The following is a 13,533-nucleotide window of genomic DNA, read 5'->3' as shown; positions in this document are numbered from 1 at the left end:
TTTTCACAATAATTTAAGCTCTTAAACAATAAGTACCAGCAGAAGATTCCACTTGCTTTATGTGAACAGGTATCACAGCAACAGAAACATCTCAGCAACAGAGGGAAGGTATACAGACCGTATCATTCCTCTTTTCATTGCCTACCGAATTAAATAATCCAGGCCTTCACTTCCAGCTTGCCAACTAGTTTCCTACAGGACTCTATTGTTCACTATTGTCCAGACAAGCCCACTTCTGTATATATTCTGCAGCTCTCTCCCTTTTGTACTTGATTTAAGACTGTTTCCCTTAAGAAACAGCGTTAAGTGCCAGACCCTCTATAAAACCTTTTCCTAGACTTCCTTAGGACCTCTGACCTCATATGCGACATCCCTGACATCCCAGTCATTCTTGTTTGTGTCTTGTCTCCACTTACAAGGGAGGGCTGTAAGCCCTTACAACCTGGGCTTATTTGTTTTCCACCAAAATCCATAACAGACAAGTGGCAAAGTGGCTCAACTAACTGAAAAGGTGAACATATTTTTCCTCCTAAGCTGGTTATTTTCAAAGATTTTTACTATCAAAATGGAATGAAGAGGTGAGCATATAGCAAAGCCTCAACACTGACTAAATGAAAAAGAAATGTTGATTTTGGAAAGTTAAGATGTTTCAGAATAGATTCCATATAGACAAACTCATAAAACATACTGAGATAAGAATGATGACCCTGAGGTCGCTTAAGGGCTGGATAAGACCTATGGATATAGTTTCCTTTGTCCACAAGGCATTTTCAAAGAATATAATTTGGGGAGGAGTGGCTAAGATAACAGAGTGGTAAGACCTTGACTCACATCCTACCACAGGCACTCTAAAGTTACAACTATTTACAGAGGAACTGTTGATGAGAACAACTTCAAGACTAGCAAAAAAAAATTTCCACAACTAAAGACATAAAGGAGGAACCACCATGAGAAGGGCAGAAGGGGGAAACTGGAGATACAGTATAGTCAAGACCCACACCCCTGAATAGGTGACCTACAAATGGGAGGATAATCACAATTGCAGAGGTTCTCCACAAGGAGTGAGGGATCCGAGCCCCCCATTGGACTCCCCAGCCCAGGGGTCCTGCACCAGGAAGATGAGGCCCCAGAACATCTGGCTATGAAGGCCAGCGGGGCTTGTGTACAGAAGAGCCGGAGGGCTGGAGGAAACAGAAACTCTATTCATAGAGGGTGCATGCAAAATCTCATATGCCCTGAGTCCCAGCTAAGAGGCAGTAATTTGAAAGGAGCCTGGGTCAGACATACTTCCTGATCTTGGAGAGATTCCTGGAGAGGCAGGAGGCAACTGGGACTCTCCCTAGGGACAGAGACACTAGCAGCAGCCATTTACAGGAACTTGTTCTAGCAGGAAGACACTGACGCTGCCTAGCACCATTTTGGAGTCCTCCCTCTAGTCAAGTAGTGCCAAGGGCTTACCTACCCACCAGCTCCAGCCCCTTCTCCAGGCCACAGAGCCAACTTCACCAGGACCCAGCCCCACCCACCAGCAGCTGGCAGCCTCCACATGAGGAGCACCTGGCAGCCAATAAGGCTGGGGGGCCAGCCTTGCCTACCAGCACACCCACAGTAATCAGCCCTGCCACAACAGAGGGGCCCTTGCAGCCCACATAAGGGGCATCCCTAGAGGATATAGCTCTGGTGACCAGAGGGAACTGTGCTCCTGAGCCCCATAGGACATCTCCTACTTCTCCAACATCAGGAAGCATAAATGACCTGCCTAATACAAAGAAATAAAAACAGAAAAATCAGGCAAAATGAGGTGACAGAGGAATATGTCCCAAACAAAGGAACAAGACAAAATCCCAGAGGAAAAAGTAAGTGAAGAGAAATAAGCAATCTACCTGATAAAGAGTTCAAGATGATGATCACAAAGATGCTCAATGAAATCAGGAAAAGAATGGACAAACACAGTGAGAAGTTTAACAGTAAGTGATAAAGAAGAATCAAACAGATCTGAAAAACACAATAGCTGAAATAAAAACCACACTAGAAGGAATCAACAGTAGCTTAGATGATACAAAGGAATGGATGAGTGTACTAAAAGATATAGTACAAACTACTCAAGCTGAACAGAACAAAAAAAATTTTTTAAATGACAACAGTTTAAGAAACCTCTGGGACAACATCAAGAGTACTAACATTCACAATATAGGGGTCCCAGAAGTTGAGGAGAGAGAAAGAGGCAGAGAACTTATTTGAAGAATAGTAGCTAAAAACTTCCTTAATCTGGGAAAGGAAACAGACATCCAGGTCCAGGAAGCACAGTCCCAAACAAGATGAACTCAAAGATGTCCACACCAAGACACATTGTAATTAAAAGGGCAAAAATTAAAGATTAAGAGAGAATCTTAAAAGGAGCAAGGGAAAAGCAACTGGTTAGGTACAAGGGAATTCCAATAACACTGTCAGCAAATTTTTCAGTAGACACTTTGCAGGCCAGAAGGGAACAGCATGATATATTCAATGTGATGAAAGGAAAAAACCCACAACCAAGAACAGTCTATCCGGCAAAGCTATTATTCAGATTTGAAGGAGCGATATAGAGTTTTACAGACAAGCAAAACCTAAGAGTTCAGCACCTGTAAACAGCCTTTATAAGAAATGTTTAAGGGACTTCTCTAAACAGAAAAGAAAAACACCACACTAGGAAATATAAAAATCTAGTAGGAAGGTTAGAAGACAAAAGTAATAAAATCATCTATATCCACAAAAAGTAGTTAAAGGACACAAACAAACAAACAAAAAAGGAAAATATAATGTAAAAAACAATAAAAGGTGTGGGTGGATGCAGGTTTGTTAGAATGTGTTTGAACTTAAGAATCATCAACTTAAAATAATCACAAATATATACATGGGCTGTTATATACGAACCTCAAGGTAATTACAAACCAAAAATCTGTAATACACACACACACACACACACAAGATAAAGGAATCCAAACCTAACACTAAGGATAGTCATCAAATCACAAGGGAGGCGAGCAAAAGAAGGAAAAAAGAACTACAAAAGCAACCTGGAAACAATGAACAAAACAGCAATAAGTACATACTTATCAATTATTACTTTAAATGTAAACGGACTAAATGCTCCAATCAAAAGACACAGACTGGCTGAATGGGTGGAAAAATAAGACCCATATACATAGTGCCTAGAAGAAACTCACTTCAGATCTAAAGACACACACACTGAAAGTAAGGGGATGGAAAAAGGTACTCCATGGAAATGGAAAGGAAAAGCAAGCTGCGTAGCATTACTTTGATAAATGGATTAATCCAACAAGATATAACAATTGTAAATATATATGCACCCAAAAAGGGAGCACCTAAATACATAAACCAAATAGAAACAAAGGGAGAAAGTCCCAGTAACACAGTAATAGTAGGGGACTTTAACACCCCACTTACATCAATGGACAGATCATTCAGAGAGAAGATCAACAAGGAAACACTGGCCTTAAACAATACATTAAGATAGACGGACTTAATAGATATAACATATAGAACATTCCATCCAAAAGCAGCAGAATACATATTATTTTCAAGTGCACATCAAACACTCTCTAGGGTAGATAATATGCTAGGCCACAGAACAAGTCTCGATAAATTTAAGAAGACTGAAATCACATCCAGCATCTTTTCTGACCACAACACTATGAGACTAGAAATTAACCACAAGAAAAAAAAAATGGCAAAAAAACATTGGTAGGCCAAACAATATGTGACTAAGTAACCAATGGGTAACTGAAGAAATCAAATACCTGGTGACAAGAAAAAAATACCTAGTGACAAATGAATATGGAAACACGATCCAAAATCTGTGGGACGCAGCAAAAGCAGTTCTAAGAGGTAAGCTTATAGCAATGCAAGCCTACCTCAGAATACAAGAAAAATCTCAGTTACAAAACCTAACCTTATACCTAAAGGAACTAGAAAAAGAAGAACACACAAACCCAGTTAGAAGAAATCATAAAGCTCAGAGCAGAAATAAATGAAACAGAGACAGTAAAACAACAGGAAAGAGCAAAGAAACTAAGAGCTGGTTCTGTGAAAAGATAAACAAAATTTAGAGAAACCTTTAGCCAGACTCATCAAGAAAAAGAGAGCTGAAGTCAATAAAATAAAATGATCAAGGAGATGTTGCAACTGACACCACAAAAATACAAAAGATCTGAAGAGATTACTATCAACAATTACATGCCAATGAAATGGACAACCTAGAAGAACAGGATAAATTTCTAGCAACATATAGTCTCCTAAGACTGAATCAGAAAGAAACAGAAAATATGAACAGACCAATTAGCAACACTGAAACTGAATCAGTAGTTTAAAAACTCCCGAACAAAAGTTCAGGACCATGGAACTTCACGGGTGAATTCTACTGAACATTTAGAGTTAACACCTATCCTTCTCAAATTATTCCAAAAAAAAGAAGAGGAAGAAATGCTTCCAAACTCATTCTTATGAGGCATCACCCTGTACCAAAACCAGATAAAGACACCACAAAAAAGGAAAATTACAAGCCAATACCCCTGATGAACATAGATGCAAAACTCCTCAACAAAGTATAAGCATACCAAATTCAGTAATACATTAAAAGAATCATACACCATGATCAAGTGGAATTTATCCCAGGGATGCAAGGATGGTTCAATATCTGCAAGTCAATCCATGTAATACACCACATGAACAAACTTAAGAATAAAAATATGATCATCTCAATAAATGCAGAAAAAGTTGTTGACAAAATTCAATACCCATTTATGATAATAACTCCAGAAAGTGGATATAGAGGGAACATACCTCTACATAATAAAGGCCATATATGACAAACTCACAGCTAACATCATACTAAATAGACACCATACTAAATAGTGAAAAGCTGAAAGAAAACACTTCTTCTAAGATTAGGAACAAGACAAGGATGCCCACTCTCGCCACTTTCATTCAACATAGTATTGCAAGTTCTAGCCATGGCAATCAGACAAGAAAAAGAAATAAATGGAATCCAAATTGGAAAGGAAGAAGTAAAACTCTCACTGTTTGCAGATAACATAATACTATATATAGAATACCCTAAAGACACTACCAAAAAACTATTAAAGCTATTAACTGAATTCAGTAAAGTTTCAGGATACAAAATTAACATACAGAAATCTGTTGTGTTGCTATACACTAACAAAGAACTATCAGAAAGAGAAATTAAGAAAACAATCCCATTTACATCAGAAAGAACTGGGACTTCCCTGGTGGTCCAGTGGTTAAGACTCCATGCTCCCAATGCAGGGGGCCCGGGTTCAATCCGTGGTCAGGGAGCTAGATCCCGCATGCCCCAACTAAAAGAGCCCACATGCCACAACTAAAGATCCTGCATGCTGCAACTAAAGATCCCACATGCCGCAATTAAAATGATCCCACACACAGCAACAAAGATCCCACATGCCGCAGCTTAAATAACAGATATTAAAAAAATAATAAAAGGGACTTCCCTGGTGGTCCAGTGGTAAAGAATCCGCCTTCCAACACAGGGGACGTGGGTTCGATCCCTGTTTGGGGAACTAAGATCCCACATGCCGCAGGGCAACTAAGCCCGCACACCACAACTGTTGCGCTCACGCACCTCAATGAGTGAGCCCACGTGCTGCAAACTACAGAGCCCACGCACTACAACTAGAGAGAAGCCCAAGCGCTGTAACGAAGAGACCGCGTGCCACAATGAAAGATCCTGCTTGCCTCAACGAAGATCCCATGTGCCGCAACTAAGACCCAACGCAGCCAAAAAAATAAAGAAAATAAATAAATTTAAAAAAAAATAAACCCTAGGAATAAAATAACCAAGGAGGTAAAAGACCTGTACTCAGAAAATCATAAGACATTGATGAAAGAAACTGAAGATGACACAAATGGAAAGATATGCTGTGGTCATCAACTGGAAGAATTAATATTGTGAAAATGACCATACGCCCCAATGTACTACAGGTTCAATGCAATCCCTATGAAAATACCAAAAGGCATTTTCATAAAACTCCAACAAATAATTCTAAAATTTGTATGGAACCAGAAAAGACCCGGAATAGCCAAAACAACCTTGAGAAAAAAGAACAAGGCTGGAGGTATCACGTTCCATGATTTCAAACTATACTACAGTAATCAAAACACCGTGGTACTGGCACAAAAACAGACACATAGATTAATTTAACAGAATAGAGTCCAGAAATAAACCCACACTTACACAGTCAATTCACCTATGATGAAGGAGGCAAGAATATACAATGGGGAAAAGACAGCCTCTTCAATAAATGGTACTGGGAAAACTGAAGAGCTACATGCAGAAGAATCAAACTAGACTACTTTCTCACACTGTACACAAAAATAAACTCAAAAGGCATTAAAGACTTAAATGTAAGACCTAAAACCATAAAATTCCTAGAAGAAAACACAGGCAGTACACTCTTTGACATGAGTCTTCACAGTATTTTTTGGATATGTCTTCTCAGGCAAGGGAAACAAAAGCAAAAATAAACAAATGGGACTACATCAAACTAAAAAGCTTTTGCACAGTGAAAGAAACTATCAACAAAACCAAAAGGCAGCCTACTGAATGGGAGAAGATATTTGCAAACAATATATATCTCTTATGGGGGTTAATATCCGAAATCTACAAAGATCTCATATAACTTATCCAAAAAACCAAACAACCCAATTAAAGAATAGGCAGAGTAAAGCAACCATACTCCAATAAAAATTATTTATATATAAAAAAAGGCAGAGAACCTGCATAGACTCCAAAGAAGACTTACAGACAAGCAACAGACACATGAAAAGATGTTCAACATCACTAATCATCAGAGACGTGCAAATCAAAACCATAACAAGATACCACCTCACACTAGTCAGAATAGGTTCTATCAAAGACAAGAAACAGTAAGTGTTGGCAAGGATGCAGACAAAAGGTAACTTCATGCATCGCTGATGGGAATGTGAAATGATATTGCCACTGTAGAAAACAGTAGGAAAGTTCTTCAAAAAACTAAAAACAGAACTACCATATAACCAGCAATACCACCTCTGGGTATTTTTCTGGGAGGAAAAAAAAAAACACAAAAAAACACTAATTTGAATAGATATATGCACTGCAGAATTATTTACAATAGCCAAGATATGGAAGCAACCTAAGTGCCCACAAATAGATAAATGGATAAAGATGTGGTATACCTATACAATGTGATATTACTCAGCCATAAAAAAAGAATGAAATCTTGCCATCTGTGACAACACGGATGGACCTAGAGGGTATTAGGTTAACTAAAATAAGTCAGAGAAAGGCAAATATCATATGATTTCACTTATATGTGGAATCTAAAAAACAAAACAAATGAACAAACATAACAAATCAGAAACAATCATAGATAGAGAATAAACAGGTGGTTGTCATGGGGGAGGGAAGTTGGGGGATGAGTAAAACAGGTAAGGGAGATTAAGAGGTACAACCTCCCTGTTACAAAATAAATGAGTCCCAGGGATGAAACGTACAGCATGGGGAATATAATCAATATTATAATAACTTTGTATGGTGACAGAGGAGAACTAGACTTATGGTGATCATTTTGTAATGTATAGAAATATTAAATCACTATATTGTGCATCTGGAACTAACTTAGTGATGTAATTCAAGTATACTTAAATTTTAAAATAATTAATTTTCCTGAAGAAAACAAAGCAGACAGACACACACGTATTTTGGTTGCCAACATTTAAAATTCCCACAAAATATTTATATAAAATGTGGATTTATTTTGAAAAAGTACACATTCTGGCAACACTTATTAGACTGCATTCCCCTTGACCGGGGCCAAGGAGAAGCAAGCACTATCTGGTCTGCCATAGCCCTATCACTTTTTATGATGTCACACCGAGTCATCCACCCACTGTGAGTTACCTAACTCTGGAGTCATTTGAGTTTGTGATGCCTGGTGTAGTGAGTAAAGGAGAGAGAATTTAAGAGATTTAGGTGTTAGTGCTGACTCTGCCATAAACCAGCAGAATAACCCCTGGAAGTGCTTAGGCCCTGGGTTTCCTATTCTTAAAGTTTGGAAGTCTAACCCTGAGGTTTTATGATTCTCTTTTCTGGTACGCACTGAGAAGCAACTGCTGAATTTTCCTTCCCAAGTCTCACTAGAAGTGACAGTGGCAATCCTCAACATGAAATGTTCTCAAAGCAAAATAGAAGACAACTAGAACCTCATTTAAAGACGTTCCAAATGACCAGATGTCTTATAAAATTTTTAGTGGATTTTAAAATATTTCTAGTAAAAATGCTAAATCAACTTTCTTTATGGCTATAAAGTATCATGTCTACTAGATAATTTGGCAAACACAAAGAAAAGAGCATGAATGATTTGGACAAGGTTTTCATGTTTTTGTCTCCACACTAGAGTTTTCTACAATGTATAAATTTCTTTAAGGGTATTAGTATATGAATTTTAGTAACGCTATTAACAGAGAATAATACTTTCAATTATTGAAAACATTATATTCCTAGCACTGTAGGTAATGTTACATGGGTTACCCTTTCATTATTTAATCCTTACAACTCTGTAAGAGTGTAAACAGTATTATTTTCTTTTCATTTTACAGGCTCAGAGAGTTTAGGTAACATTTTCAAAGTCACACAGCTAGTATGTGCCACAGCTGGGTTCACACCTAAGTCTGCCTGACTTTAACAGCCATTGCAATATATAAACTTTTAAAGCTAAATAAAAATAATACTTGCAGTGGTAAAAATTTGAAGGAAAAGAAACAAGTTTTTAAAAACACAGTGTACACACACACACACACACACACACACACACACTTCTACCCTCAAAAGAAACTGTTGCTAGGATTTTGGCTTATTTCTTTTCTGTTCTTCCTTTTTCGCTTTTAATAATTTAGATTATACTAAACATATAATTTTAAACAGGACCAGGGATTGAAATTTTGGGGTTTAAGTATTGGTTCTTGGCATTTTTATGTGACACTATGCAATAGAGATCCTTCAGTTACCATCCTTGCAAAACAGTGACAAGGAAAGCAGGTAAAAGGATGGTTCTAAACAGCATTTTCATAATAGTGGCAATCTGGATACATAAAATGCCCAATATGTGAAGAACGGTCAAAGCAGCCATGGCACATCATTAACAATACACAGTCATTAAAACTGATGTTTACAAAATCTTTTCATGTCACGAGAAAAACTTGCCTAAATTACAAAAAGTAACGCCATATACAAAATTGTTGCATTTAGTTCTCAACGACTGACCCACCAACCCTGCAAAGGACTGTACACAACACCCCTTCTTACTTGCCTCAAGCTTTTCAGCTACCACGCGGACCAAGCAATGCTCCTCCAGGTGGCCGGCATCCGCCGGGACCGCGGAGATCCAGGTCACACTCCGATGGGTCCGCAACACTCTGCGCACACACTCCCTCCATAAGCGACACACGCTGGGGACGCAAACGCACAAAGGGCTGTGAACGGACGTTCACTTCCCTCTCTCCCGCGGCTCACAAACCTCCGGCCCCCACCACCCATTAGTGCAACTGCAGGAGATTCCTGCGGGATCCAAAGTCCCCGGGAGGGGGAGGCGTCGGGCGCCGGTTCGGAGGGAGAGCCGGGGGCGGAGAAAACCTGGCTCCTCTGGGAAAGGTCCCCGGGAGCACTACGGCCGGGGTACCTAGCGTATGGGGCCACCACCTGGGGCAGGGGTAGGGATAGGGAGCCCGGGTCAGCCCTGGGTCCCGACGGTATTCGCCCACCCCGCCAAGTCCCGAAGTAAGCTTCCCGCCTCCTCTCCCCTCACCCGGCCACCCGCAGCAACGCCTTGGCGGGCAGGAAGGTGAGGACACGCTCCACCACCTCCGCTAGGTTACTCAACACGAAGGTGCTTCGCGGGTCTGCGGGGGAGGAGCCGCGGCGATCACCGCCACCGCCACCGCCCACCGGCTCCATGCCTCACCAACACGACGTGGAAGCAGTACGGCGGCTCCGAGGGAGCGGCGTAGGCCGAGCCATGCGCGCACTGAGCAGGCGCGCGCGCCACTTCCGGCCGGTCAGGGGAGGTGGGGCCGCTGAGGAGGCGCCCACGTGACTCCAAGCCAAAACATTTCCGGCGCTGGCCTGGGAGCGCCAGCAGGTGCTTGGAGGTGGTGGCCACGCGTCCTGTAATCCTCCCGGAACTTTCCAGGAGGCTTCCCGCAGTCGAACCATATCCACCTCCTTCTGTGCCTCTCACTGCACTCGCAGCGGTATTTTCTTTGTCGGTGCAGGTGTTTCTCTAATTCATGAGTTCTGGAAGGCACAGACTAAATAATGTTGTATGGGTCTTCACAGCCCCACTGCCTGTTATCAGCATGAGTCCAATTTCTGAACTGGCAGTATCTGCTTTAAACTGAAAATCACCACCTTTATTCAACACCGTGCAGCCCTCAAGTTCTGAATGTGTTCAACGGCTTAAAGAGCCCCTACCATTGCTGTGAAAGCACACCCCAAACACTGGTTCCCTGCTAGTAGCATCAAGATTCACCTGAGAAATTCTCAGTTTGGCGCATTCTCGGTCCTCACCCCAAGCCTACTTAAACACTTGGGGGTGGGGCCCAGCAGTCGTAGTTTTAGCTTTACTGTGATTTAAGCTTTCCCGTGATGCAAGCCCAGCTTGAGAACCACAGATAGAAGGAGTGTAAGCACAGCAGATACTGCTGTATCCCCAGCTAACATCTATTCCTCTTGCCGCTTCCTTGCTAACAAGGCCCTGATCTGCTGCCCAGCTCTTGACTGGTAAATTTGGTTGGTCTAAACAAGCTGATCTCAAACATTTTGGCCTCAGGACTGCTTCACAATCTTAAATATTGGCAACACCAAAGAGCTTCTTTACATGGGTTATGACTATTTATATTTACCATATTAAAAATTAAAACATTGGGGGCTTCCCTGGTGGCGCAGTGGTTAAGAACCCGCCTGCCAATGCAGGGGGCACGGGTTCGAGCCCTGGTCCAGGAAGATCCCACACGCCTCGGAGCAACTAAGCCCGTGTGCCACAACTACTGAGCCTGTGTTCTAGAGCCTGCCAGCCACAACTACTGAAGCCCGCGCACCTAGAGCCGGTGCTCCTCAACAAGAGAAGCCACCGCAACAAGAAGTCCGCGGACTGCAACGAAGAGTAGCCCCCGCTCGCCGCAACTAAAAGAAAGCCCGCGTGCAGCAACGAGGACCCAACGCAGCCAAAAATAAATAAATTTTATTTTTTTAAAAATTAAAACATTGTAATATTCACTTAAAATAATTCATGACACATAAACAAAATAACTTATGAAAAAATAACTTTACCAAATCTCCACCACTCTCCCCCTCCAATATTGAATAAGTGTAGCATCTTTACATCTTGCAAACCTCTAATTTCTGGCTTAATAGAAGACAGCTTGATCTGCTTCTGAATTCAATCTGTTGCAATATCACGTCTATCACATCACGTAGCCTCTGGAAAACTCCACTGTGTACACTTGTGAGAGAATGAGAGTGAAAATAGCAAATAATACTTTAGTGTTAGGAGAACTGTTTTGATCTTAAAAACCTCCTAGAAGGGCCTCAGGAGTCTCCAGCATTCTCCAAATCATAACTTGAGAATCACTGGTCCATATTAATCATGAAGGTCTCATTCTTTTCACCAGCCATTAGTTTAGGAGTAGACACAGGCCCCAGTTCTAGCCAAGGAAAAGTGAGAGGCAATAATGCTTTGGGGGTGGGGAGGACTTCTAAAGAGCTCCTCACTTCCTAAGGAGACACTAGACAACAGGACCATTATCTACCTCTGGATGGATTAAGGTGGCTGCACATCCAAGACAACAGTCTATCCAAAGATGAAACCAACATGGAAAAATCTCAAAGAAGCAGAGGTACCATGCCTAGAATTTTCCTACCTCTGGACTTCTTGTATGTGAGATAAACTGACAATTGTGTAAGAGGCTATGGGTATACTAAAGAGGGAGCAGATTACTGTAACTTGGGGAACTAGGGACAGCCATGAAGAAAGTAGCACTTGAATTTATATTAAAAAATGAGTGTGGGAGAGGGAATAGGTTGAGGAAACCCTGAGTATGCCAAGTCTATACACACCAATTCTGGATTCTCTAGCTTTCTCTTGTGAAATCAATCTGCCTCTCTTCCCCTCAAGCCTCTCCTCACCCCATCCCACCATATATAATCCTATTCCAGAAACCCAATAGCCTGTAGAAACTTGAAGCAAAGACTATCTTTTATGAGGGAAAGTGACAAAGTTATTTTTTAAATGGTTCTTTATTCATAAACTTGATGCAAGTTTACAAAATTTACTGTACATTGCCAAATAAATCTGCAATGAAAAATAAAGTCCCAAAAAAACCAAAAACCAAAAAAAAAAAAAAAAACAAAGCATGCCGAATGTGCAGCTGTCAATCTGCTAGCCATCAGGATATTAAAGAATTCAATAATGTATTCAAGATTTAGCCTTAGGTTTAAGGAACTTTAATGCTTTAAAGAATTCTGCCTTGTCACTTATCTGAGCAACTGGCAATCAGAACTTTATACAAATGTAACCAAGTGAACAAGAATGCCAGAAAATCTTTTTCTACTGTCTTCTTAACCAAAATAGAAAAAAAAAAAAAAAGGAAATTAAACACAATAATGCAGAAGTGCCAAGTCTCTCAGATGTGGTTTACAAAGTTAAAAACTGAGTCTCAAAGCATAAGAAACACTTTTGAACTTTGTAATTGGTTTGTGCAGAAAAAATGTGCTTCTGGATTTCTTTTTAAAAGTGCTTAATAACTAGAGTTTACTTTTAAATCAAATCTGGGTATATAAAAAAATCTACTACCAACCCAACAGGACTGATTCTGGTAAGGCAATAAAATGGAGAGTACACTGATCTAAGTCAGGTTTTATAAAAGAATTAATATATGTAGAGTTCCTATTAGTCTTTCAATGTAAAAGCCATTGTTATGACTATAGCAAAAACTTTAGGTCTCCAAATTACTTTTTGTACTTAACTGTGCAGTTTTTGTTCAAAGAGTCTTTGTGCCAATCACTTTATAAGTTTATTAGTTTACAACTGATTGCAACATCCCGTTAATAAAATGGAAACGTAAAATGACTTAGTATTTAAAATAACTTCAAGCTCTATACTTCAAGCTCTTCTTCATAGTAAATATTGAACCAACAAGAAGCAGATTCAGCCCAGCAAGACTCTGATGCCCCAGTGGAAATGACTACTTACGAGCCTGAATTGGCACAGCCCTGCTTTGCTTTGCCTGAAAAGTACAACTTACTAAAGAGCAAATCTTGGGAAAACAACTCAGATCTTCATAGCCATAAAAAGAAAACTTCAACAGTTTAATAAGTATGTTTCCTGTCATTATTTTGGCAATATCATAAAATGGTTTTAACCTGAAAAGGCTACTGTGATTTAGAACACCTTAAAATTT

At 40.2% G+C, this 13,533-nt stretch overlaps 1 protein-coding gene across 3 annotated transcripts in view; it reads right to left on the bottom strand.

Moving 5' to 3' along the window:
* Positions 1–10,118, bottom strand: part of FBXO22 (F-box protein 22) — a 31,900-nt gene extending 21,782 nt beyond the window's left edge. For 2 of the 3 annotated variants that reach the window (XM_059912683.1, XM_059912685.1), the window contains exons 1-2: positions 9,882–10,109; positions 9,387–9,525 (exon numbers count right to left, since the gene is read on the bottom strand). In XM_059912683.1, coding sequence (XP_059768666.1) covers positions 9,387–9,525; positions 9,882–10,030 — 288 coding nt within the window. In that variant the 5' untranslated portion in view covers positions 10,031–10,109. Of the gene's footprint in view, positions 1–9,386; positions 9,526–9,881 lie in introns of all 3 variants that reach the window. The other variant, XM_059912684.1, reaches the window with a different exon arrangement.
* Positions 10,119–13,533: the final 3,415 nt, after the last annotated feature.

This window comes from Balaenoptera ricei, chromosome 2 (genome assembly GCF_028023285.1).
Source record: "Balaenoptera ricei isolate mBalRic1 chromosome 2, mBalRic1.hap2, whole genome shotgun sequence".
Taxonomy (NCBI): Eukaryota; Metazoa; Chordata; class Mammalia; order Artiodactyla; family Balaenopteridae; genus Balaenoptera; species Balaenoptera ricei.
This window is presented reverse-complemented; position numbering and strand designations above follow the sequence as displayed.